The following is a 26,979-nucleotide window of genomic DNA, read 5'->3' as shown; positions in this document are numbered from 1 at the left end:
GCTCTATTACTGTACATTCTCTTGACTTTGGCTAGCAGAAGCAGGAAGTAGAGAAAGTGTCAGATGCTTAGGGCTGGCCTTGAGTCTTAGTATAGATGTATAAGTAGGTATTTGGAAAAGCTGCTTTCTAGTTCTGGATATTTACTAATGGCATCACAATGTTCCAAAACAAAAATTTGGTTAATATGAAATCAGTGAAAGCATAGGGAGTATTACTTGCTTTGTAGACATTTATTTGTTCTTTCCATGTATTTTGAGCATCTCAATGCAGGGTGTTGTTTGAAGCATGAAATACAAACAGCTTGGCCTTGTAGGCAGAGTATGACCAGTTGTGGAAAAGATTAGCAACATTTTGTGAAGTGCTAAGCACACAGCACACACTCTCATTGAGTGCAGAAATTTGATCATGTAACTCATGTTTATATCCTATTTTGTATATGTACTATATATTCGAAAATTTTTTTTGATTGTGATTTTGGTGTTTTTGAGTGAGCATCATTACTCCTGGATGTAGTCACTGATTCTTTTTTCAGATGTTTGAAATACCAGTGGAATTGTAAATGGGCAAGTTAAAAACTTGAAGACATTCAGTTTTTTTATGTAACTAATTTTAATAAACACACGTGCTTATTTTAGGCATATCTCAATTACTTTGCTCAACAAATAGCCTAAAAATGACTGCTAAGAGGGTAAACTAGAGGCGTAACATTGATAGGGAGCTCCTGACAAGGGTGTCATTGTTAAGAGCCTGGGGTTAGGCATGGACATCTTCAGCTATAATATTATAGTGGCTGCACTACGATAATATTTCGGACCACCCGGATGGTGATTTTCCTGTTCTTTAACTGGCTCTGGGACTTTGGTCAAGTTCTTTAACATTGGAGACTCTGGTTTCTCATGTGTAAAATGGTCACAGGAATGGTATTTAACTCCCTTGAGATTGTGGAGCGGATTACATGGAAGACTTGTGAAAATATGCATGCTACAAACATGTTGTTCAGTAAATACCTGCTACTGTTATTGTTACTTTATTATTAAGTTATTTGGTTGACTCTGCCAATGACTTATACTTCCTATCAACTTTTATTATAGTGGTAATGAAGCATTGCACTGATTCAGATATTGTGAAACCTCACATTTAGGCTGCACTCCACCAGCCCAAGAAAGGGGCTTACTGAATAAACTACCTGCATGAAAACAATGCTGGGAACTTAAAAAAGAAAAGACATTTAAGGGAAACCTTTCATCACCCTAAATGCTTACAGCATTCATTCACAAAAAAACTGACATGTTTATTACCCATATTCATTTATGCATTAAGCCCTTAAGGAATAGTATAAAAATATTCTGTGAACTTAGCATTAGCTACTGTTTAGAAAAGTAAGACTATCTATTTGAAAAATTAAATAATTCAGATCATCTTCTTAATTCTGATGATTTTTGTCAGACAAATAGTTATAATCACCAAGGGTTTTTTTTACCCCCTGCAACCTTATTTGGAATTTTAAGAAGCACAGGACCTTGAGAGATAGTGTTATTTCAGTAAATGGGTGAATTTGCCCTCTGGGTAACAACTTTTTAGAATTTGAGTATACATGCAGAAGAAACCAATGTTAATGTTGGTTCATGATAAAGTGCACGTAGGTAAATGCTGTAACAATTCTATCTTTTCGGACCACATGGATGGTGATTTTTCCTGTTCTGTCCACTGGTACAAACCTCCCCTCTTCTCTTTTTTGGTGTGGGTTAGGTTAACAATTATACCATGACTCCACACATTTTTGCGAGGTCTTAGTATGATGTGTTTACTGTCACTCTGCCCCTCCGATTGACCCGACTGTCCTTGGAGAGATGTTGTGTCAGGGTCTTCTGGCTCATTTCCCAGCACAAATGTCCAGAAGAGTTGGGCAAGAACACAAAGATGGGCCAGGGGGAATGGCTGTGACCATCTTGATGGAAATAATTGGTTTTGAGGATCTACTGATTGCAAGAACCCCCATTGGGAACCCTTTGACTGAGGCATGACACTTGCTGGAGCAGTGGCACTCGGACAGCAATCCAGGATCATTGACGCTAGCCACAGCACTCCTGGGGTGTGTGTATAGAGAGGGTGCATGCCCCTGCTCTATCCTCTGTTGTAATTGCTGTGGAAATGGTCTAGCAGGATGCTCACGGTGGAACCCCTCATTGCCTGTCAGATGGTGTCAAGAGCCATGAGTTGGGATCAGGGAAGGGGACTGTGAGGGCAAGCCTTGGTTAGGGGCAGATATTTGTCAGAGGGCAGCAGGGTCTGGAGGCATTAGGAGCTGAATTTCTTCTTGTTAGGAGCAGTCGGAGGGAATGATGCTCTGCTGCCAGCCTCCTTTTTTGGTGCCAGCTGGGTCCTGAAATCTTATGTTAAGGAAGCAGAAAGTTGCCTCTGAGGGCTGGGTTTATCTTTGTCTGCTAGTTTTGAACCTGGTCAGATTTTAGGAATAATTCAGAAATAAATTTTCTTTGGGCTAATTGTGTGGTAGAGAAGCCCTCGTGGGCAGCATCCTGTGTGTCTCCTAGATTGGCGTATGTCTGCAATTCCACCACTTTAAATTTGGCGGCATAGGATCAAAGCCTCAGGCAGCTGGGCATATTATCTTCTAATTTCATTTATTTGTTCTAGTGGTTGTCTTTATTGGAATCCACGTGAAAGGGAACATTGAGAGAGAATGTATAATCATCTAATGTAGCTGTCTTTAAAAAAGTAGATACATGCAGGTTACAGAAGAGGGAATTTATATCTTATAGTTAAAGTGCTAGTCTTTTCTGTCTGTTTAAGGTGATGCCTGATATTGTCATGTTACAGAGGCGGATGCCCCAAACCTTCCGTGACCCAGCAACTGCTCCCCTGAGAAAACTTTCTGTTGACTTGATCAAAACATACAAGCATATTAATGAGGTAAGACTTGATTTGTTATAATAACATCTATCTTGCAATATATTAGTGAGAAAAAAGTGTGACTTGTTTACCCTAAACTTTTTTTCATTCCTAGTTGTCATATTGATGATTATTACGAAGACTAATGATTTAGAAATAATATGATTACAACTATGTAAAAGATATATTAACAAGGACTGCAGAGTATAAAGATAATTGTGGATAACTTGATTTTTTTAAGGTTGTATTTAATATGCTGTTATTTCTTTTTTTAGTTTTTATTTATTTTTTGTTTTTCTCTTCATTTGAGTTAACTTCTATAATAGCTCTTATTCAAAACAGGAAAGGGGAATAAGGACTCTAAAAGTATATATGTGTTAGAATTTTTGCTTGAATTTTTATATATTTGTTTCTGCTTTTGCCACGGGTGTTAGGAAGCTCTGAAATATGTTTAATACCTAGTTACAGGCATTTGGCCTAGTTTATTTGATCTATCTATATTTCTGTGATTTTATTGTCTTTTAACTTTTTATGTGTGTTCTTTTATCTATATCTTTTTATGATAAGATGTCCAGAAGCTTTTTTGTTATAAGTAAATAAGATAAAAAACAGACACAGCACTTCGAATTCCTTGCCTGTACTTGGTGTTTTGCCACCAAAAATTTTTCTGGTGCCTTGGACCATTGACTTCATTGCCATTTGCTTGTGGCTTCAACTCTATCTCCAAAGTTAATTATTAAAGGAGCATTTCTGGAGAAGAACCCATGCTTTCTTTCCTCTTCTAGTGGGAGCCCTGCACCCTTTCATGTTGAAGGCTTGTCCTTTGCCAGCTTTAGAGCTGCTTAGCTGAAAAGTGAAAAGATGTTCTTAGGTACATGCAAATTTTATAGCAATGTAATGTTATTTAATGACAGTATTACTATATTACAGTGGCAGTGTGGCAACATAAAATTAGAATGAACTCTGTGAGGAACATTTCTGAGTTAGATTTTGTACACGTTTATATATTATAAACATGTTCCAGACTAGCTTGTGATTATCTGAATATATCTGATAAATTGTTGATAACAGTATATTAATTTCAATTTGTTATTATCTGATAATTGTTAACAGTAGCTTTGTTGGAGCTTGTTTTTGAGTGTCTTACCACCTTATAAAGTAGACTTTTTCTGATGTTATTCCGTGCAGTGTAATTTAAAATTTCGTCAAAGTTAGTTTACCAATTACCTGGACTATTTCCTAGTTCGTCTAGTATTTTTTTTTTTACTAGTCTTAGAAACAATGTTGTTGTTGTTGTTGTTTTCTTTTGTTTTTTTGAGACAGAGTCTTGCTCTGTCGCCCAGGCTGGAGTGCAGTGGCGTGATCTCGGCTCACTGCAACTTCCGCCTCCCAGGTTCATGCCTTTCTCCTGCCTCAGCCTCCCGAGTAGCTGGGACTACGGGCGCCCGCACCTACGCCTGGCTAATTTTTTGTATTTTTAGTAGAGACGGGGTTTCACCTTGTTAGCCAGGATGGTCTTGATCTCCTGACCTCGTGATCCACCCGCTTCGGCCTCCCAATGTGCTGGGATTAGAGGCGTGAGCCACCGTGCCCGGCCCAGAAACAGTGTTAAAGAAAATAACTCAGCCTGTGATTAACCATAGGCATATGGTCTTTGGGAGTGGGGGCTAAGAGGCCATAGCTGTTTTTCATTAATCGCTAAAATAGGTTTAAAAACTGGGCATGTCTCAGAGGGCCTATTTATTTTAGTAAAACGTCACTTCGTCTACATTTAAACTTACTTTAAAAATACGTGGCCATAAAATCAAATATAAATAAATTCATGCAAGTTACAGAAGAGGGAATTTATATCAATAAATTCCCTTTATACCCCAAATATAAAGTTGGGATTGACTGGAAGGGGGCATGAGAGAACTTGAACTTGAAGGACATGAAAATGTTACTTGGCTGTTTGGCATTTGGTAACTTTGGTCAAAATTGCTCATGTTGAACTCTTAAGATCTGTGCCACCTCACTGTATGTAAATTATACTTCAATTTAACAAATAAATATAAACCAGGTCCTTTTACTTTTCTTGAATGGCATACTTTGGACAAGTCACTTAACATTTTTTGTTTACAAAGTCTATAAGCAGTGTAACTATAATGAACTTCACTGTAGAAATTTTTTCATTGATTAGATCAGTGTTATTTTCTAACTCAAATGTCAACTGTAGAAAATAGATGTGTCTCAATATACTCTGATAATGCCCTTCCTCACGGTGATTTAAATTTTACAGTTAACACTATGTATTCTCATTTCAGGTTTACTATGCAAAGAAGAAGCGAAGACACCAACAGGGCCAGGGAGACGATTCTAGTCATAAGAAGGAACGGAAGGTTTACAATGATGGTTATGATGATGATAACTATGATTATATTGTAAAAAACGGAGAAAAGTGGATGGATCGTTACGAAATTGACTCCTTGATAGGCAAAGGTTCCTTTGGACAGGTAATTTAATGGAAAATGCTGAATTTCATTAATTAGAAAGAACTTCTTAGTGAATCTTGTTGTTAACAGCCCTTCCTCAAGAGTGTACTTTTAATATTTGCAAATAGAGGTCAGCAATGGATATGCAAGTATTTGGATGACCATAATTCTTTAAAGGTAGTGATACTGCATCAGTAATAAAAACTCCTTAGACTTCTAAAAACTTTTATGGCTGCCAAGTACTCATTTTACTAATGACTGGTGAATGTTAATCACTAATAGATAGTATTGCCTCTTTGTTATGGGCCTTGTATAGTCTGTAGATGATTGTTAATTACATATGCTACAGATATTTACCTTCTTGTCTGATAGACCACTTCAAAGAGAAAAGAATTACCGTGTTCAGGTGGCGCAGTGGGAGTCCGCTTACTTTTCAGGAGGCTTTGGAAAGCTAGGGGTTGTTCCCTGGCTTTTTCTCCCACTTCATGTTGTAACTATACCAGATCTCTAAGCAGGCAGGCAGTCTTCGTCTCTTGTATCAGTCGTACCAATCCAATACCAAGAGTTTTGGGTCTTTCTCCTTGTACTTTATTTATTTAGAGACAGACTCGCACTCCTGTCACCCAGGCTGGAGTGCAGTGGTGCACTCTTGGCTCACTGCAACTTCCATTTCCCAGGTTCAGGTGATTCTCATGCCTCAGCCTCCCAAGTAGCTGGGATTACAGGTGTGTGCTTGTAACCACACTTGGCTAATTTTTGTATTTTTAGTAGAGACAGGGTTTCACCATGTTGGCCAGGCTGGTCTCAAACTCCTGACCTCAGGTAATCCGCTCACCTTGACCTCCCAAAGTGCTGGGATTTCAGGCGTGAGCCACAATGCCTGGCCTCCTTGTATTTTTGAAAAGATTTTTTTGGGTCAGGCGTGGTGACTCACACCTATAATCCCAGCACTTTGGGAGTCTGAAGCAGAAGGATCACCTGAGCCCAGGAATTCCAGAACAGCCTGGGCAACATAGCAAGACCTTGTCTCTATTTATTAAATTAAAAAAAAAAAAAAAATGTTGGGGGGATCTCTGGCTGTGGTCCCCCAGCTGTTCCCAGTTGTAAGTCCTTCTATCACATTGAGTCACAGAGCTATGTTTTGTTTGAGGTGTGATTTGCTGAAAATCCCAGTCTCCTCTGCCTTGCAACCCTTGTGGAATGAGATGGTTATTAATCTGCAGTCCAAACTTTTGACTTTTCAGTGATGAGGATAGAATGGGAATCAAAATGACTTTTCCTGAATTGCCTTTTGTTGTTTTTTTGTTTTCTTAAACTATGCAACCTGCATGTGCTTACTTCTCTGTTCCTGCCCTGAGAGAACGCAAAATACATGCTCCTTTTTAACCTGTGGGGAAAAAGTCATCATGTGTAAAACAGAAAGTGTACTGTATCATCGGGGGAAATTCAGCCAGATATTGGGCAAAATTCACCCCCGATATTTCATGTAGGTTCTTTTCTATTTTCCCTAAGCATCGACCGGTTTGAGAAATAAAGGAACAGAGTACAAAAGAGAGAAATTTTAAAGCTGGGCGTCTGGGGGAGACATCACATGTTGGTAGGTTCCGTGATGCCCCACAAGCCGCAAAACCAGCAAGTTTTTATTAGGGATTTTCAAAAGGGGAGGGAGTGTATGAATAGGGTGTGGGTCACAGAGATCACGTACTTCACAAGGTAATAGAATATCACAAGGCAAATGGAGGCAGGGCGAGATCACAGGACCACAGGACCGAGTCGAAATTAAAATTGCTAATGAAGTTTCGGGCACCATTGTCATTGATAACATCTTATCAGGAGACAGGGTTTGAGAGCAGACAACCGGTCTGACCAAAATTTATTAGGCGGGAATTTCCTTGTCCTAATAAGCCTGGGGGCGCTATGGGAGACTGGGGCTTATTTCATCCTTACAGTCTGGACCATAGAAGACAGCCACACCCAAGGGGGCCATTTCAGAGACCTATCCTCAGGGGTGCATTCTCTTTCTCAGGGATGTTCCTTGCTGAGAAAAAGAATTCAGTGATACTACTCCCATTTGCTTTTGAAAGAAGAGAAATATGGCTCTGTTCTGCCCAGGTCACCGGTCAGAGTTTAAGGTTATCTCTCTTGTTCCCTGAACATTGCTGTTATCCTGTTCTTTTTTCAAGGTGCCCAGATTTCATATTGTTCAAACACACATGCTCTACAATTTGTACAGTTAATGCAATCGTTACAGGGTCCTGAGGCGACATATATCCTCCTCAGTTTACGAAAATGATGGGATTAAGAGATTAAAGGCAGGCATAGGAAATCACAAGGGTATTGATTGGGGAAGTGATAAGTGTCCATGACATCTTCACGGTTTATGTTCAGAGACTGCAGTAAAGACAGGCATAAGAAATTATAAAAGTATTTGGGGAACTAATAAATGTCCATGAGATCTTCACAATCCACGTTCCTCTGCCATGGCTTCAGCCGGTCCCTCCATTCGGGGTCCCTGGCTTCCCGCAACACTGTATGTCATTAGCAGCCACAGGTCTAAATCCAGAAAAATAAACGTGTAAGCAAATACGAACGTTTGGTTAGACCTGTGTCACTCCAGTGTGGCCCTACCAGTCCCTGATGTCACGTGTATATGTCGTCTTCCCATGATTTGAAAGAATTTTGGTAATTACACATAATCCAGGGACTTTTTCCTTGAATTATAACCTCTTTTTCTTCTGAGGGGTTTTTCAGTGCTTTGGGAGTCCTATTTTTTTTTTGTTTTTTGTTTTTTTGTTTATTTTTTTAAGAGACAGGGTCTCACTGTATCAGCCTGGCAGGAGTGCAGTGGAGTAGTGATCATGGTTCACTGCCTCGACCTCCTGGGCTCAAGTGATCCTCCCACTTCAGCCTCTAGAGTAGCTGGGACTACAGGCACGTGCCACCATGCCTGGCTAATTTGTTGTTGTTTTGTAGAGGCGAGGTCTTACTGTGTTGCCCAGGCTGGTCTTGAACTCCTGGGCTCAACCATTCCTGCCATCTCAGCTTCCCATGGTGCTGAGATTATAGGCCTGAGCCACCACACCTGGCCTGGGAGTCCCTCTTGATTAAGGTATTCCTGTTAGTCCGAAGCAGCTTCTCCGTCGGCCTCTTAAGGAAAGGCATTTGTGAGGCCCAGTCCTTAACTAAGGGTCTGAATACCCTCTACTGGTTCCCACCCGGGCTACACAGCAGGAGGTGAGTGGTGTCAGCAAGCATAACTGCCTGAGCTCCGCCTGGTCAGATCAACAGCAGCCTTAGATTCTCAAAGGAGCTCAAACCCTATTGTGAACTGTGCATGCGAGGGATCTAGGTTGTGTACTCCTTATGAAAATCTAATGCCTAATGATGTGAGGTGGAACAGTTTTATCCCCACACCATCCACGTCACCCCTGCCCTGGCTGTGAAAAAATTGAGTGCTGCTCTAGACCTGGAGAGTGCTACCTCCACCATGAAAACTTCACTAACATTTGGGCAGTTGCACTTAATAGGTCACTTTTTTTTTTTTTTTTTTTTTTTTGAGATGGAGTTTTGCTTTTGTTGCCCAGGCTGGAGTGCAATGGTGCGATCTTGGATCACTGCACCCTCCGCCTTCTGGGTTCAAGTGATTCTCCTGCCTCAGCCTCTTGCGTAGCTGGGATTGCAGGCGCCTCCCACCACACCTGGCTAATTTTTGTATTTTTAGTAGAGATGGGGTTTCACCATGTTGGTCAGGCTGGTCTCAAACTCCTGACCTCAGGTGACCCGCCTGCCTTGGCCTCCCAAATCATGCTGGGATTACAGGCACGAGCCGCTGCGCAGGGCCTAATAGATTACTTTCTAACTTTCCTGACATCTACCATGCAAATTGTAGCCATACAGGCTGCTCTCTAAGCTGATTTACCCCTGATGACTCAGTCTTTGTGCTCATAGTTAGGTTTTTCTTCTCCCCTTCACCTTAGTTTTCTCATACTCATATTCCACAGAACAAGTGAGCACAGGAACCCTGTGACGATAGAGGCCTGTTTGACATTGAACTCCTTTTTCCCAGGGCAGACCGGTACTTACCCTCTTGGGCTGAGGTGTTGTGCAGTGTCCAGGTTGAGGTTCAGGTCCTGTCCCTCACCAGAATAATATCTTCTGTATAGACTTGGTCATAGGTCGGACTTTCTCCACATTCTGTGTCAGGTTATTGTCAAATAAGGGATTTCTCCATTTCCATGGCCAATACTTACCAATCCTGATTGCGTATTGAAATTTCTTGGGGAGCTTACCCAAAAACTTACTGATGTCTGGGCTCCAGACCAGTTAAATTCTCTAGGCACTGATGTAAAAGAAAAAAAAAACCCACCTTATTGAATTTGTAATTCATGGTCAAAAACTGGCATTTAGCCCGTTAACTGTTTGGCAAGTCAGTAGATACTTGGGCCCCCATGAGTGTCCTTTATCCTGCAGCCCATCAGGATCTGGGCACTGAACTGCAACTCTTAGTGCAGTCAGTACATCCAGTGAAACAGAAGCATGTCAGAACCCCTTGGCCACATGTTTACAAGGGTAGCCTCTGTTACAAAAGACCACAGATAGTGTCTTTTAGAATTGAGTGAAAGCAGAGATTAGTGCATTTTTTATTCCAAGTTTGATTTCAGTTGAGCCATTCAGAATCTGTCACAGTAGATTTAGCCTTGACTGATGAAGATCTGAGAACATACGTTCCATCCTCTTCCTGACCTATGGTTTCATCCTGTACCTTGGAATCACTTGGAGTTCCTTCCCCATCTCCAGGCTTTTTGAATGTGCTAGAAAATGTATCTAAAAGAATTACTTATTCAGACAATGTATAATATTATAAATGTAACTCCTATTTTATTGTAGTGGTTGTCACTAGTTAATAAGAGATAACATTTTCTTTTATTTATATGTTGATTTTGTAATGTTTATGTACATCTTTTATAGTAGTATGAACCTCGTTTTAGATGAGTCAGATTTCAAGTGAGAGGTGTACATGGTGATGTGTGCTCACGAACGCTGTGGTTTCCTTAGCAGTGATTCTCATTTTAAAACTATCATAATCCCCCAATTATGGCGTTTGTGGCATTGTGGAACTTTACTGGTAATTTGTGTTTGTTTGTTTGTTTTTTTTTTTTTAGTCTAAACCAATTTTTCTTTTATATACTTAGGTTTTTATGTATGAAAATCTAATTGAAAGTTAGAAAATTATATGAAGCCTTCTGCTGATAAACTTTTAAATATTTCATACATATTCTTAGGGTTCAGGTATCTCTCATTAAAAGAATAGTTCGATGAGTTGTTTTATAGTGTTATTTAGTAAGAAAGATAAAAAGACCTAAGCATTTGTCAAGATTCATAATTTATTTCTGAAGGAGGAAAATAGTTAATCTAATTTTATTAAGAAAATTATCTATTTTGGGGATATTTAGAAATACTGTACAAATGCAAAAAGAAATTCCATTTAAAAGATTGATTTAAAGTTACTGCGTAATAAATGGATATATATTGAATAGAAATAGATGGGATCTTTTCTACTTAGGAAGGTCAGAAAAATAATTATAAAAATGTATAATTGAGAATTAGGTAAATTATAAATTATTGTGAAATTTTTGCAATTAATGAAATAGAGAATTATTCATCTTCTCTCTTAGGTTGTAAAGGCATATGATCGTGTGGAGCAAGAATGGGTTGCCATTAAAATAATAAAGAACAAGAAGGCTTTTCTGAATCAAGCGCAGATAGAAGTGCGACTTCTTGAGCTCATGAACAAGCATGACACTGAAATGAAATACTACATAGGTAAACAAACAGGCAAACAGTGCAGTGTGCCCCAGCCTACGCCAAAACTTTGAGTTAATGGTTCTTTTCTATCAAAATATTTTGATTTTATTTTAAAGTGGTTGATTAAAAATTTGTTTATTTCTGTTGGACAGCAAGATTTATATAAGTGACTTGATCTGGTAGTAATAGTCTAAATCTTGGGGAATGTGCCTTCCAGGTAGTGTACCATGTAGAAACAAATGAGAATAGCGTGTGTGTTTTTCTATTTGCAACTTACTGGTACTATTTGTTTGCTAATGATGCATGTTTATCCATAGGGTCATCTTTCCAGTAACTTTAACCATTTCTAATCTAGCTCAGAAACTAGTTGTGAGCTAGTATGTTGTTAGTGGTTGTGGAACCATTTTTGGGGCATCTGCAACAAGATCTCAGGCTCCTCCCCAGTCTCTTCATCAGCTTGGCAGCATTAGAAGCTATTAGATTTACGACTACAGAAAAGAGATAATAGCCACTGCTTATTGAATTTCTACTACATTCCTTATGCTTTTCTTCCATCATCTGTAATAATTTATAGCAGTCTTATAAGGAAGATGGTAGAATCTTTAAGTTACGGGTGGTTTGTATAAGAAGCCACACATCCAGGGTCATGGGGCTCTGCAGCTAGGATCGGAAGCTACAGTACTTCTGCCTCACTCCAAAGTCTGTTTGTTTCATTCTCACATAGTCTTCCTTCTGAAAACAGAAGCAGGAGACAGAAGAATTATGACAATACTGAAGTCTAGGGCCAATTGATACATGGACAAAATATCTTCTAGTACACCTTCTTTCACAGTATTTTTTAATCAAATCTAGTATGTCAGTGATTGTAAGACACCATCATTTTATGTACCATCAAGGAAAAAACTGTTAAGTATTCATATAAGATGCCATCAATCGAAGATACAGACCTTAAGATCAGCACAGATCCATAGTCATAGTCACTTGTGTTCAGAAACGCTGACCTTATTTGATACACGTAAGGCTGAGTTTTATTTAACAGGTTCTTTTAAGAAAACATTATGATTCTTTGGTCCCCCCCCAAAAAGGTAGAAACAAATAATGGATCTTTAAAAGGGGCAAGCTTCAGATTGTTCAGATTTTGTTTGTGAAATACCTCTCGTTCCTCATTGTTAAAATATAAAATGGGTTTGTATTAATTTTTCTTAGTTTCTTTATAGATACTGATAGAATTCATAATAATACCATTCTTAAAACCTTGTCACACTCAATGAAACTTTGCTGTTCACTGTCAGTTACAACTTACATGAGCCATTTCCATTCAAGGGTTTTAGAAGCACATCAAGGACATTCTAAGGATGATTGACTTACACAATGATCTCTGAACATGCCTCCTGCCTTCTTCTCACTCTTGAGTATTTGCTTAGGGGAGCAGAAAAAATATTGATAGCATTACTGTAACATTTTAATTCTGCTTTATTTAAAGAAGACATAGCTGGCATATAGTTAAGTACTCAAAATGTTAGCTACTCAGTTATGTATAATGCTAGTATTTTGTTTTGAATAAAGTTGACATTAATAATCATTTTATTAATTGTATTAGTTATTACAGATACTCTTTGGATGAGTTTTTAAATTCTTATTTCAGAAGATGGTGAATGCATAATGTCTCAAGAAACTGAGATTCTGTTTGGAAAACGAACTTTAGATTAGACAAGTTCATGTCAATTGAATTGGTACCTTAAACTTAAGGTATCTGAAAGTCATATTGATTTTTATGATATAAATTAATTTTAAAGTGATTGATGAGTATAATTTATTCTGCTGAGTTTTATTGTCTTGTCTTTGAACTTTAAAAAACATCTACTTCTTTATCGTGTAGCCAAATTTCTTATCTGGATTATTTGGTACCTGCCATGGTCTAGTTAAAAGAAAATTTAGTTTAAGTCCACAACAAAGTCTTGCCAGCCCTCCATTCTCCCAAAAATTCAGTTAAAAAGACTGAACAAATATGCTTGTTTGAGCTTTCTTTGACAATGTTTTTAGTGCTCAGCACATTGTAGATACTAAGTAAATGAATAAAGAATTGTGAGGTCAAGTGAAACTGAGTAGATGTTTCATTGGACCAACATTGTGATCACAGAGCTTCTTAAAGGAATTTTTATAATCACATTAGAATTCTGACAGCAGTTACTTTTTGCATTCATTTTGTGGCTCCTGCTTAACCAGGAGATTAAAAGCCACCCATGGACCATGATTGTGAGGTATCATGGAACTATGTTTTTAGTTTTAAACCTATAAACTGAAGTGACTAAGAGCAGGTATTTTACATTCTTAGGTAACATTTAAGGATTCCTTTTGTTATTTTTAGTATCGAGTTGTGCTGTAGACTCCTATATAGCCATGTAGTTATTTTTGTGTTACTTATTCTGACTTTGGATCACCTATACCATGAAAGATCTAAAGCAATATTGATGTGCACTGCTTTGAGGCAGGCAGCCCAGGACTACTCCCAGGAAAACACAATATATCCACAGTTCTCAGTGATCAGACATTGATTACTATCAGTTTATTCCGGATAGATCTGTAGAGAAACCTCTCATTTTGTAATACTATAAAATAAAATGAAAATCACCTTGACAGATGAGTGTTTTATGTCATTGCAGTTGTGTTACAGGTTCTCAGTTTGGTATATGTAAGACTGTTAACAGGGAGGGACAGCACTTTATCGAATAACCTCATCTGACGTGAAGTCAATGTTAATACTTAAAGCACAATCTTTGAAGCAATTTAGTGAGTATTCAGGCTTTTTAGAGGGTCAACAGTGATAGCGACCTATGTATTCTATGCTGTTTCCACACTCACAAACCTCCTCATCATCTCTTCTTGTAGCTGAGCTTTATTTTGAAGTTTTCCAAACCTTCAGTCTCACACAAGAGTTGTCACTTACCAATTTGATAAACACAGTTAAGTCCTCCAATACTTGTACCAAAGCATGATTTTCAGACATTTGTTGTATTTGCCTAAAGGGTAAAAAAAAGGCTAACAGTGAAAATTGTGACAGAAAATTACCAGTGAAATCTAAAGTTCAGCAGTGCAGATACATTTCAAAGCCTACACAGAGGGCTGCCAACTACAGCATTGTCACAAACCAGAGATCCCAGTAGGTGGAGCTTAGACATAGGAAGTTGTGAGGTAGGGCTCTCAGGAAGTAAAAAGTGCTTTCTTTTATAAATGAAGATAAAATTGCTGAAATATTCTCACTGCTGTTTGTCCATTTGCTACTTGTGTTTTCAGATCTGACTTTTAAAGAAACAAGGCATTTTGGTAGTACTGCTTACCTTATATCACTTATTGACATATGCTGTACCTGTTTAATTCAGCAGAAGAGCAACTTAGATATTCTTAACTGATTGAAAACTGCTGTTACTACAAAATGCTGTCTCCAAACTTTAACTGAACTCTGCATTTGATGTTGTAATAATGTTATAGATCATTTGAGAGTGCATGTGTTTGTTCTCTCTTTTTATTGGTATATATAATTTAAAATGAAACTGTTTTCTCTTTCAGTGCATTTGAAACGCCACTTTATGTTTCGAAACCATCTCTGTTTAGTTTTTGAAATGCTGTCCTACAACCTCTATGACTTGCTGAGAAACACCAATTTCCGAGGGGTCTCTTTGAACCTAACACGAAAGTTTGCGCAACAGATGTGCACTGCACTGCTTTTCCTTGCGACTCCAGAACTTAGTATCATTCACTGTGATCTAAAACCTGAAAATATCCTTCTTTGTAACCCCAAACGCAGTGCAATCAAGATCGTTGACTTTGGCAGTTCTTGTCAGTTGGGGCAGAGGGTAAGTATTATTTTAGAACTTGTGAATTAAATAGAAATTAAATAGAAGTAGGTAGGACAGTGTAGGTATTAGGTTGGTGCAAAAGTAATTGCGGTTTCTGCCATTGCAGTTGCCATTTTTGCAGTGGCAAAAACCGCAATTACTTTTGTGCCAACCTAATAGATATTTGAAATGTTAATAAGATGTATACCATTTAGAGGCAATTACAGGATGCTTATTTATCTTTAAAATGTAGCACTTAATTACCTTGTGTTGATAACTGTTTTGGGGAAATACCTTTTAAAATGCAAATAGCAATACTTTGAGTCAAAAGACATTGATTTTTTGAAATGGGTATATTTAAAATGGTATGTATGCTGAAAGATTAAGGGAGAGAATTAGAGATGGAATGATTAAATATTAGGGGATTTGTAACTATATTTCCCAAGTAAAGGTTTTAGTATAAATTTTGGGACTTTTCAGTACCAGAACATTGAATCTTTGCTGTAAAATACTTCTCTGAAGATGGATCAAGATAAATCTTTTTTCTCAAAAACTGTTGGTTCAAAAAAATGCAGGTAATTTTGCATTAGTCATGGTATTAGTATAGAAAATTCAGTTGGTAGACTTACTTGTTTTGATAAATAAGTTTGTCTTATTTTCCCCACTCTTATTTAAAATTTATGTAAATTCGGACACATATCCAAGCTGGTTTTTTTCAGACTGCTAAAAACAGATGTGTTCGTAATGCTGATAAGTTTAGCTGATTTAGGAAAGCAGTTTTTTACTGTCATTCTTCCAGCATTATGAAAACTACTCTGACAGCATTGTTTTATATATAAAATAGAAGTAATAGGGGTCTCCTCTTGAAAGGAATTAGTGTCACCATTTGATAATATTTTACTCATTTTAAACACTATTCTTTTTCCTTTAAGTATTGAAACTGTATTTCTTCTGTTTTTAAAGAAACCCAACTAACATACAGATGTTAATTTTTCATACTGACTTTTCTGTTTCTTATTTTTCCAAATTAGTGAAATTTTCTGTCCTGTCCTACTTTTGTCCAGGTTTTAACTATAACAGATTAATTTAATCATAAGGATTTATAGCCAATTAATAGGACTGTCTTTTTGTTATTTTCTGCAACTTCTCTTATGGTAGTGATGCTATCGAGTGTTAAAGTAATTTTTAAAAATTGGAGTAGGGAGCAAAGTTTGCAGTTTTAGATGCCTTCAAAAAGTCAAGAGATGCTCGTAGTTAATATGGGATAGAGTATATCGTGAATGAAAAATACATGCCCATCTTGACAGTGATTTGAATAGATTATAGAGTTGGGAAATTTTTCCCCTATTTAAGCCAAATTATATATTTTGTCCTAATATTAAACATTATTATTTCTGTCTAGCCAAAATGAGCCAGTTATCCCTACAATAAGTTTTTAATTATTCAAGTTCATTGGCATCACATGGGAAGTTATTTCTAAAATAGACCTGCCGTGGTCCTGCCCCTAGATCTGTTGGATTAGAATCAAAAGTGGTAGGGCAAGTGTGTTTTGGGGAAAGCAACTGCTTTAAACAAAGTAGATAGGGAGGTGACAAAGTTCTTGGCATAAGCTGTGAAATAAAAGTCTCAGGAGTGGTGAGTGTTTGGGCCTAGGGAATTAACAATGGTATTGGCTTATAAAAACCATGGAAATGTAATACTTCTTCCCAGTTCTTTTAAATTAGACTTTCTTCTTATAGTTCCTTAAGGTCAGTTGACCTGCCTGTGGAGGCCTGAGATTGTTCTTGAAGACTTGGCTGGAGGTTTCAGTGGGAACCACAGAAAATTTCATGAGCTTTCTGGCTGCATGGTTTGGGTGTTAGAAAATTTAGTTAGGAGGATTTTATTTCTTTCCCCCTTTTAATAAGTGAAACAAATTGGTCTCTGAAGACATCCTAACATTACTTCATTGAAAATAGTCCATTTCAGGATTGTCTTTCTCTAAGAAGTCTTGGATGGAGGTAGAGAAGAGGAGAGAAGAAGCTATTGGTCAGAGACAGCTCTCAATTGAATCTTTATGTGGCAGTGTTTCTGGGATTTATCTGTGAGACAGCAAGAGTACAAATATCTGAATTTTAAGTTACATTATATTGAAGTTACTTGACTTTTAATGCTGAGAAATACATTATTTGGGTTAATTTAAATACTGTTCAGTTGTAAAGTTAGTGGTAGACTAAGTGCCAGCCATAGTAGGAAGAAATAATTATTAGGGAAATACATTACTTTCAGTAGTGTTTTTTTTTTTCTAGTGAGGCATAATTGTTTTAAGAAATATCATGACGACTAGGTAGGATTAGACTAAATGAAAGGGCTTGAATCTTTACGTATTATGCATTTCACAGTCAGATTAACCAATCCCTCGAAATGTTTAGTTCTTTAAGCCATATTTGTAGTCTAATGCTGAAGTTAATCAATGGAACCCTAATTCAGGAATTAGCCAATTCTTTTCTGTTAATATCAGATCAATGTTTTTAATCCAGTGCTGACTGCAGTTTTAAGCAATTTGAAGTAATACTACTTTGAAATATATTTCAGATATACCAGTATATTCAGAGTCGCTTTTATCGGTCTCCAGAGGTGCTACTGGGAATGCCTTATGACCTTGCCATTGATATGTGGTCCCTCGGGTGTATTTTGGTTGAAATGCACACTGGAGAACCTCTGTTCAGTGGTGCCAATGAGGTAAATGATGTATTGCTTTACAAATTCTGTTTTCATAATTTCTTATTGTCTTTCATCTATGACTGTAATTTAAAAGTTGTTTTTAGGCAAAGATGTCTATTTAATCATTCAAATGTGAGGTCAGTTTGAATATACCTATTTTTTCATATTTGTCAGTTGTCACGTAAGTTTAGAATTATGAGATAGGAGTAGGATATTTTAATCTACTCATGAAGGAGAACAGAAAGTGTTAAGTATTTTGGCATACATTTTACAGGTTTTAAATACAATAACAGAAAGCTTAAAGATGATAATGAAGGAATGAAGGCCATCCTGAAGAGTGGTACAGACATCACTCTAAATTTTGAGATTATGATTTGGAGTTGAAGAGGTAATGATCAGTAGGATTGATAGATACTCAGTCTGAATAGTGTAGAGTAAACTAGATTATAGAATTGTAGGGTTACAGAGACTGTGTGCAGTTCTATAGTCTACAGGTTTCAGGCTGTGTTCTGGAAGATTTTTGAAGGTCAGAGGCAGTGAATGGGAGGGCAGGGACAGGCCACACTTCCCTGCAGTCAGAGAAATTAGACTTTCATTGTTTTAAAAACTATTCACCTGTGGGGTTTTGTTTGTTTTTTAAAAGAAAAATTGACAATTTGCAGATCTTGATCAGTCTATTTATAAATGAGAAGAGAAAGGCCAAAGGCATTAATGACTTGTACCGGATTATGCAGCTCTTAATAGGTGGTGCCAGAAACTTGTTTCTTCCATCCTTCCTTTTAATTCTTTTTTTTTTTTTTCCGGAGACGGAGTCTTGCTCTGTCGCTCAGGCTGGAGTATAGTGGCGCAATCTTGGCTCCCGAGTAGCTGGTATTACAGGCAAGCACCACTACACCTGGCTAATTTTTGTATTTTTACTAGAGTTGATGTTTCACCATGTTGGCCAGGCTGCTCTCGAACTCCGGACCTCAAGTGGTCTGCCCGTCTCAGCCTCCCAAAGTGCTGAGATTGCAGGTGTGAGCCACTGTGCCTGGCCCCTTTTAATTCATTTCAACTTGAACTGGTGAGCTAGTCTTTGATAGTAACTGCCATAGTTTGTTTTTGTTTTAGTATAAATCTTACTCTGTAAATTAGTATCTTTCTTGGGCTTAAACAATATTAAAGAAACTTTGCCATGTTACTCATTGTAAAGGCCGAGGTCCTTTGAGTAGCCCACAGATTCCTACTCCCTCTGATGCCAGTTCTCTCACCACCACCTGGTCTCTCCTCCTCCCTTCACTCTGTGGTCCACACACAGCTTTCTCTGTGGTCCCTTGAAAATGCCAGCCACAGGCCCATAGCCTTTTGCATTTCTTCCTTCCTGTGCCTAAAATGCTCTTTTCTGAGATAGTCCTTTGCTGATGTTAGTGTTTGCCCTGATGTCACATTCTCGGTAAAACCATATACCCCACTTATGGTTGCAATACCCCTTCTCCTCATCCCGTAGTTCTTAGCATCTGACATCATGTATTTAATTATTTATTGATAATGCTGGGTGCAGTGGCTCACGCCTGTAATCGCAGTACTTTGGGAGGCTGAGGCAGGCAGATCACTTGAGGTCAGAAGTTCGAGACTGGCTTTGCCAACATGGTGAAACCCCATCTCTACTAAAAATAGAAAAATTAGCTTAGCATGGTGTTGCATGCCTGTGATCCCAGTTACTTGGGAGGCTGAGGCAGGAGAATGGCTTGAACTTCACCATGAGGCGGAGGTTGCAGTGAGCCGAGATCGTGCCACTGCCCTCTAGCTTGGAAGACAGAACCAGACTCCATTTAAAAAAAAAAAAAAAAAATTGTGTGTGTGTGTATATATATATTTGCCGTCTTCCCACTATAACATAAACTTCTTTTTGGCAGGAATTTTTATGTTTTGTTTATTATTTTCTACCTATGAATATGGTTCCTAGCATATAATAGGCACACTCAGTTTGGGTGAATGAATCTGTACTTTAAAAAAGTACTTTATTAGGTCCATACTTTATTAAGCCTCTGAGGGGTGTGTGTGTATGTGTGTTTATTTAATATGCTCTGAAAACTGGGTCAGGTGCCGTACCTCACGCCTGTGATCCCAGCACTTTGGGAGGTCAAGGTGGGAGGATTGCTTTAACCCAGGAGTTTGAGACTAGCATAGGCAACGTGGTAAAACCCCATCTCCACAAAAATTTTTAAAAATTAGCTGGGCATGGGGCCGGGCACGGTGGCTCACGCCTGTAATCCCAGCACTTTGGGAGGCCAAGGTGGGCAGATCATTTGAGGTCAAGAGTTTAAGACCAGTCTGACCAACATGGTGAAACCCTGTCTCTACTAAAAAATATGCCCGTAGTCCCAGTTACTCGGGAGGCTGAGGCAGGAGAATTGCCTGAACCTGGGAGGTGGAGGTTGCAGTGAGCCGAGATTGCGCCACTGCACTTCAACCTGGGTGACAGAGCGAGACTCCATCTAAAAAACAAATAGCTGGGCATGGTGGTACATGCCTGTAGTCCCAGCTACTCAGGAAGCTGAGGTGAGAGGATCACTTGAGCCTAGGAGGAGGTCAAGGCTGCAGTGAGCTCTGATTGCACCACTGCACTCCAGCCTGGGTGACAGAGTGAGACCCTGTCTCAAAAATAAGTAAATAAAAAAAAATTTTTAAATAAAATTCTCCCAAAACGGAAACTTTAAAACTTCCTCTTATCTTTCCTTACTGTTCAACATTGTGTCCATGGCTACCTGACATAATATGTTTGTTAATTGACTGTCTTCCCTTCTATGGGGTATTTGACTCAAGGAAGGTAGGGCCTTTCTTGTGTTTCTTCATTACTGTATGCTGGATGTCTAGAGGAGTGCCAGACACACAGGAGGTGTGCAATTTATTTATGAATGAATGACTTGATGAGCAGGAGTAGATGTACAGTAGAAATTACAGGTTTTGTTGTTTTTATTTTTAATACAGGTAGATCAGATGAATAAAATAGTGGAAGTTCTGGGTATTCCACCTGCTCATATTCTTGACCAAGCACCAAAAGCAAGAAAGTTCTTTGAGAAGTTGCCAGATGGCACTTGGAACTTAAAGAAGACCAAAGATGGAAAACGGGTAAAATAAGGATATATCTGTTTTGAGCCTTTATTAAATTTCTTTATCATACCTGTCTTTTTATAGCTCATTTTGCATTTACTTGAAATCAGAGTGTTTCAGTTAACGATTTTATTGATACCTTACATAGATATTTTGTTCAGAAGTTGAGTATAGTTTGACCTGAACTATCAGGTATGGACCAGTGTTTGATTAATGGTCAGAGTTATCTTTAAAACTTCATATTAAAAACTCTGTGTCTGCATTTTGAGGCAGCTGATCACATCACCATACTTGGTTTCAACAGTAGAATTAATAAATTTGACCTTTATTTCTCACAGCTTGGGCATGTAGTGAGGTCACAGTTAATACTGCAGCTGTGAAAAGTCACAATTGGAGTAAATGATTTTTTTTTAAGCTCAGTTGGTAAATTATGTCAGAAGATGATTTTTGGCTTAAGTAGTATGTGATTTTTTTCCCAAGGATATTAACTGACTAGATGGTCCTTTGATAGACTTCAGATCCCTAGCTCATTGACTTGGATAGCAAAAATTTAATGTCTCCAAAATCTTTAAAAGTGAGATTTTTAAAGTATTTGGTTTGTGTTAGTAATTTTCTTTTATCCGAGGACTTTTTAAAAATACCTAAACTATGTCAGTTTAATAGAGTAAATGATGCCAATTTTGCATCTTGATTTTTTACTTTTGTTTTATAGATCTGTAAATAATCATGTTTTGTAATTTAGTTTGGTCCTATTATTGAATGAATGTCATGTATAAATATGTGATTGAATATGACCCCCCCACACACATGTACATACAGAAGTCACCTTGTGATCATAGTTTTGCATTTATAACATTTAAGAGTTTTTGTTTCAGTTATTATTTTGCCTTGTATTTTAGTGGCGCTGCCACCAGGTGTCATTTTCAGTGAACTGAAGGTGATGGTTGATTGCCTTAATTCACCTCCACACAGCTATGGAGTCATAACTTTTAATATCAGATGATTTTCTTTAGAATATTTAAAAGCACATATGTAATTGTATCTTTCAAAACTGATTTGTAAGTTATTGTGTTCTGCCATATTCACTAAAGCTATAGGCGGTGCAGTTTCCAGCTGCTAAATTATGCCTGTTCCCCATAAGGAAAGGATGGAAAATGCCATCGAGACCTCCTGGGCCCTTGTTTTTTCTTTATCCACATAGCTCATTAATCATGGCCCATTTTCCATGTAACCAAAACTTAGTCTAGGAGTCCTTACTGGCTTCACCAGCATTTAAAGGAGTTCCTACCAGTTTGAATTAGCATGGAGAGGAAATTAAATCTTTTTTATGTTGTCTCTCTCCGTGATACAGGCTGCTGCTTTCTCCATTTCAGATTTATTTATTTATATTTTGCTTCTGCTATTTTTTTCCTCAGTAAAACATCCCATTCCATCTCCTAAATCTCTGCCTTACAAAAACCACAGTGACCTGTCATTTCTTTCAAATTGATCTATAGGTATTACTATTTTTAGTTATTTGGGGTGGGGCATTTCAGAAATGAGTAGATTGTCTTTTCCCTTTTAAAATTGCAAGTGGATATCTTAACATACATTTAATACATGTGAATTAACTAGATTTTTATGAGATTTATTTTAGTCACACTTAGCAATTGACTTAAGCAACTTAATTTTTAAAAATATGAAATAATTTTGCTTTTAAGAGATAAATTTTGCAACAAAAAGTCAAATTCATAATCAATTAATTACATTACAAATGGTACACTAAGAATTTTGACTAGAGATACAAATAGATGTGCATATACTTTCATTGGCTATCTCTGTGGTTTATTTGTTTACTGATTTTATTTTTACTTTTAATTTCTCATTTTACATTTCAAAAGCCCCATATTAGGGTTTTCCAATAATGAAATAAATACTATATATTTTTTTCCTGGTGGAGGTGGAGAATGAAGAAGACAATAAATGATGCTATTTTTTGAAGTACAGTTTACATAAGATACATATTTTAAGTGTTGACTTTGTTTTCACCTTTGTGTACAGCAGTGCCCCCCATCTAAACCAATATGAAAGATTTCTATTATCCCAAATCCTCTTGTGACCTTTTCTGTTATCCCACTACTTTCTGATTTCTATCATCAAAGACTAGCTTTGCTTTTTCATTGGCAAACTTAGTATAAATGGAGCCTTATAGTATTTATTGTTTAGTTTTGGGTTTTCTTCACTTAGCAAATGTATTATTTTTGGAAAATCATCAATATTGTATGTCTCAGGAATTAATTTTTTTTATTGCTTCAACATATTTCATTGAAGGAACATGCCATAATTTATATTCACCTGTCAGTGGTCATTTGGTTTGTTCCCAGTTTGGGACTATTATGAATAAGGCTACTGGGAACATTCTTTTATACATATGTTTTCATTTCTCTGACAGCACAATCTAAGAGTAGAATTGCCAGGTCATGGGGTACGTGTTTACCTTCACAAGAAAACACCAGTTCTCCAGAGTTGTTTTATTTTATATTCCCATGATGTATGAGGGTTCCAGTTGCATGACATCCTCACCATTTTATATGGTTTGTCTGTTGGATTTTAGCCATTCTGTAGTGGATATATAGTGGTTTGCATTTGCATTTCTTCATGGCTAATACCACCTTTTCATATGCTTATTAGCCTTTCGTATATATTCTTTGTCACAGGTCTTTCCCAACTTTTGCTTGTGTTACTGAGTTGTTTAATAATTGAGTAGTCCTTTGTCATTAAGTTTTTTGTCACATATATGTCAGTGTATTTCCCTAGGCTGTGGCTTTGCCTGTTCCTTTCTTAATATGGTATCTTTTGATGACTAGGGAGTTTTAATATTGATGAAGTTGTATTTGTCAACTTTTTTTTTTTTTGATACTTTTTTTATCCTGAGAAATCTTTGCCATCTCCAAGTTTGTGAAGATATTCTTCTGTGTTTTCTTCTAAAAGTTTTTATTTTTATTTTTTAGTCTGCTTTTACAGTTAGGATTCTGTGGTCCATCTTGAATTAATTTTTGAGTGTGGAACAGGGTGAAGGGGTTGAAGTTCATTTTCTTCCATATGTGTGCTTAGTAGTTACAGCAGCATTTGCTGAAAGCAGTTGCTTTACCCTATTGATATGTTTTCTATTCTAGGTCCTTTCTATTCACATACGGATTTTAGAATCAGCTTGTAAATTTCTGCCAAAAAAATGGTGCTAGCATTTTGATTTGGGTTGCAGTTGGGGTTGAATTCAGGAAAATAGACATCTTAACAATATTAAATCTTCCACTCTATAAAGATGGGTTATCTCTTTATTTATTTAGGGCTTAAAATATCTCAGCAGTGTTTTATAGTTTTTAATGCAGAAGTCTTACATATTTTGTTCACTTTATTCCTAAGTTTTTAATTTTTTAGATGCTATTTTAAATGGCATTTAAAATGTATAATTTCATAATTTTTCATTTTTGGTATACAGAAATATAACTGATTTTTGTATATTGATTTTGTATCCTAAGACCTTGCTAAATTCACCTATTCTAGTACAGTTGACCCTTGAACAATACAGGTTTGAACCGCACAGATCCACTTGTATGCCCATTTTTTTCCAACAAATAGAGTCAGCCCTCTGTATCTGAAGGTTCCACATCTGCAGTCAAATGTGGATCAAAAATACAGTATTCCCTGGATGTGAAACCTGTGTATGAGGGCCAACTTTTCACATATGTGGGTTCCTCACGGCGTCCTTGTGGAGCTTGAGTATGTGTGGATTTCAGTATATTTTGGGGTGGGGGGTGCGCCTGGAACCAACCCCCTGCGTATACTGAGGGATGACTGTATTTTTGTTGTTGAAATTTGATAGGGCTTTCTACTTAAACAGTCTTAAGCTCCATGAATGAAGACAGTTTTGTTTTTTCAATTGTATGTCTTTTTTGCTTTTTTAATATCATGAGTGGGTTTTGAGTATTGTCATTTTTTTCTGTGCATATAGAGATCATATGATTTTTCTCCTGTTCTGTGGTAAAATACATTAATTTTTTGAATGTTAAGCCCCACCCTGTGATAAACTACATTTGGCCTTGATATACTATTCCCATATTGCTCAGTTCAATTTGCTAATCTCTTGGTAAGGAATTTTGTTTCTATGTCATTAATGGATATTTGTCTAACATTTTATTAATAAAACCATCATTGGGGTTTGATTTTAGGATTGTGCTGGACTTGTGAAACTATTAGGAAATATTTTTTATTTCCTAACCGTCTCTCTTTTATTCCTGATATTGGCCATTTGTACTTTCTGTTTTTTCCCCAAGTAGTCTTGCTCAGGGTTGATCAAGTTTATTAATCTTTTCAGACAACCAGCTTTTGACTTTGTTGATTTCTTTTTCTATTCTTGATCTAGTTTCTATTCTGTTTTTTGCTCGTCGTTATGTCCGTTTACTTGGGTTAAATTTACTCCTTTTCCAGCTTCTTAAAGGTGGAAACTAGATCATTGATTTTTAAGCCTCTTTGCTACTATAGAATTTAATGGTATAAATTTCCCTGTAAGCACTGCTTTAGCTGCATTATGCAGCTTTTTTAGATGGAGTCTTGCTCTGTTGCCAGGCTGGAGTGCAGTGGTGTGATCTTGGCTCACTGCAACCTCCACCTCCCAGGTTCAGGCAACTTTCCTGCCTCAGCCTCCCAAGTAGCTGGGACTACAGGCACGCCCCACCACGCCCAGCTAATTTTTGTATTTTTAGTAGAGACGGGGTTTCACCATATGATCAGGATGGTCTCGATCTCTTAACCTCGTGATCCACCTGCGTTGTCCTCCCAAAGTGCTGGGATTACAGGCATGAGCCACCACACCCGGCCACTTTTTATGTGTTTTAACAGTCATTCTGAAATGTTTCTAACGTGCGATTTCTTCTTTAACCTGTCACTAGAATTTTGTTACATAATTTCAAAATATTTGAGGATTTTCTAGATATCTTATTGAGTTCTAGTTTAGTAGCAGTTTGGTCACAGAACGTGATTCCAGTCCTTTAAAATTGAGACTTGTTTTATGGCCTAGCATCTAATGTGTCTTTGCGAATGTTTTATGTGTGCTTGATAAGAATTGTATTTTGTGTTTGTTTGGTGTAGTGGTCTCCAACTATCAATGTAGATCAAATTGTTTGATATTTTTCTTCATATCTTTTATATCTTTGTGTGTATGTGTATATTCTGTCAGTAATTGAGAGAAGAGTCTTCATTGATAAGTTTGGATTTGTCTTAGACTCCCTTTGTAACATTGCTTTATGGTTTTTGAAGCTTTGTTAATAGGTGTATGCATGTTTGATACTGTTATGACTTATTGATAAATTGACCCTTTTATCATCCTGAAATATCCCTCTTTGTCTCTAGTAATGTTTGTCTTTAAGTCTGCTTTGTCCGATATCACTATAGTCTTACCAGTGTTCTTATTCTTGATATTTTCATGATGTGTGTGTGTAGATATAAAATATATGAAGAAAAATATGCAACATGTGTATATATACACACACACTTTTACCCTTTTACTGTAAACCTGTGCATACCTTTATATTTAAAGAATTATTTTTGTGTTGTGTGCAACATATGGTCAGGTCGTGTTTTAATCTAGTCTGATAGTGGTTAACCCATTATTCAGAGTTTTGGGTTTAAGATTGTTGTCTTATTTGTGTTCTGTTTATCTTTCCTGTTCGTTGTTTCCTATTCCTTCTTTCCTGCCTTTTGGGGGGAGGTTTGTTGAATCCTTTTTGGCATTTTATTTTATCTCCTGTACTGATTTTTTACTTATTCCTCTATGTGTCATGTTTAGTGTTCCTTTTATAATAAGCACCTTTAACATTAGTTTACCTTCAAATAATAATATATTGCTTGTTAAACAGTGTGATAATCATGTGATTCTATCTACCTCTTGTGCACTTGTTGTATTACTTTTGCATGTTATAAACCTCACAACACATTGTTGGCTGTTTAAATAAAAAATAGATTTAAACACAAAAGAAATTTAAAAAGACATAAAATAAGGATAATAGATCTTCTATATTTATCCTTATATTTGCTCTTTTCTGGTGTTATTCATTCCTTTTTGCAATTCCTAGCTTCCATCTGGTATTATTTCTTCAGCCTCACACCTTCCTTTAACTTTTAT

At 37.1% G+C, this 26,979-nt stretch overlaps 1 protein-coding gene across 6 annotated transcripts in view; it reads left to right on the top strand.

The window, feature by feature from the left end:
- The window catches only part of DYRK1A (dual specificity tyrosine phosphorylation regulated kinase 1A), a 146,849-nt gene that overhangs the window by 107,434 nt on the left and 12,436 nt on the right, over positions 1-26,979 (top strand). For 5 of the 6 annotated variants that reach the window (XM_032175699.2, XM_032175701.2, XM_032175702.2 and 2 more), the window contains 6 exons: positions 2,813-2,932; positions 5,215-5,403; positions 11,058-11,205; positions 14,755-15,041; positions 17,598-17,744; positions 20,697-20,837. In XM_032175699.2, coding sequence (XP_032031590.1) covers positions 2,813-2,932; positions 5,215-5,403; positions 11,058-11,205; positions 14,755-15,041; positions 17,598-17,744; positions 20,697-20,837 — 1,032 coding nt within the window. The remainder of the gene's footprint in view (positions 1-2,812; positions 2,933-5,214; positions 5,404-11,057; positions 11,206-14,754; positions 15,042-17,597; positions 17,745-20,696; positions 20,838-26,979) is intronic. The other variant, XM_058427667.1, reaches the window with a different exon arrangement.

The sequence above is a fragment of the Hylobates moloch genome, unplaced genomic scaffold, assembly GCF_009828535.3.
Source record: "Hylobates moloch isolate HMO894 unplaced genomic scaffold, HMol_V3 SCAFFOLD_14, whole genome shotgun sequence".
Taxonomy (NCBI): Eukaryota; Metazoa; Chordata; class Mammalia; order Primates; family Hylobatidae; genus Hylobates; species Hylobates moloch.
The sequence above is the reverse complement of the archived record's forward strand: the minus strand, read 5'-3'. Positions and strand labels throughout refer to the sequence as shown.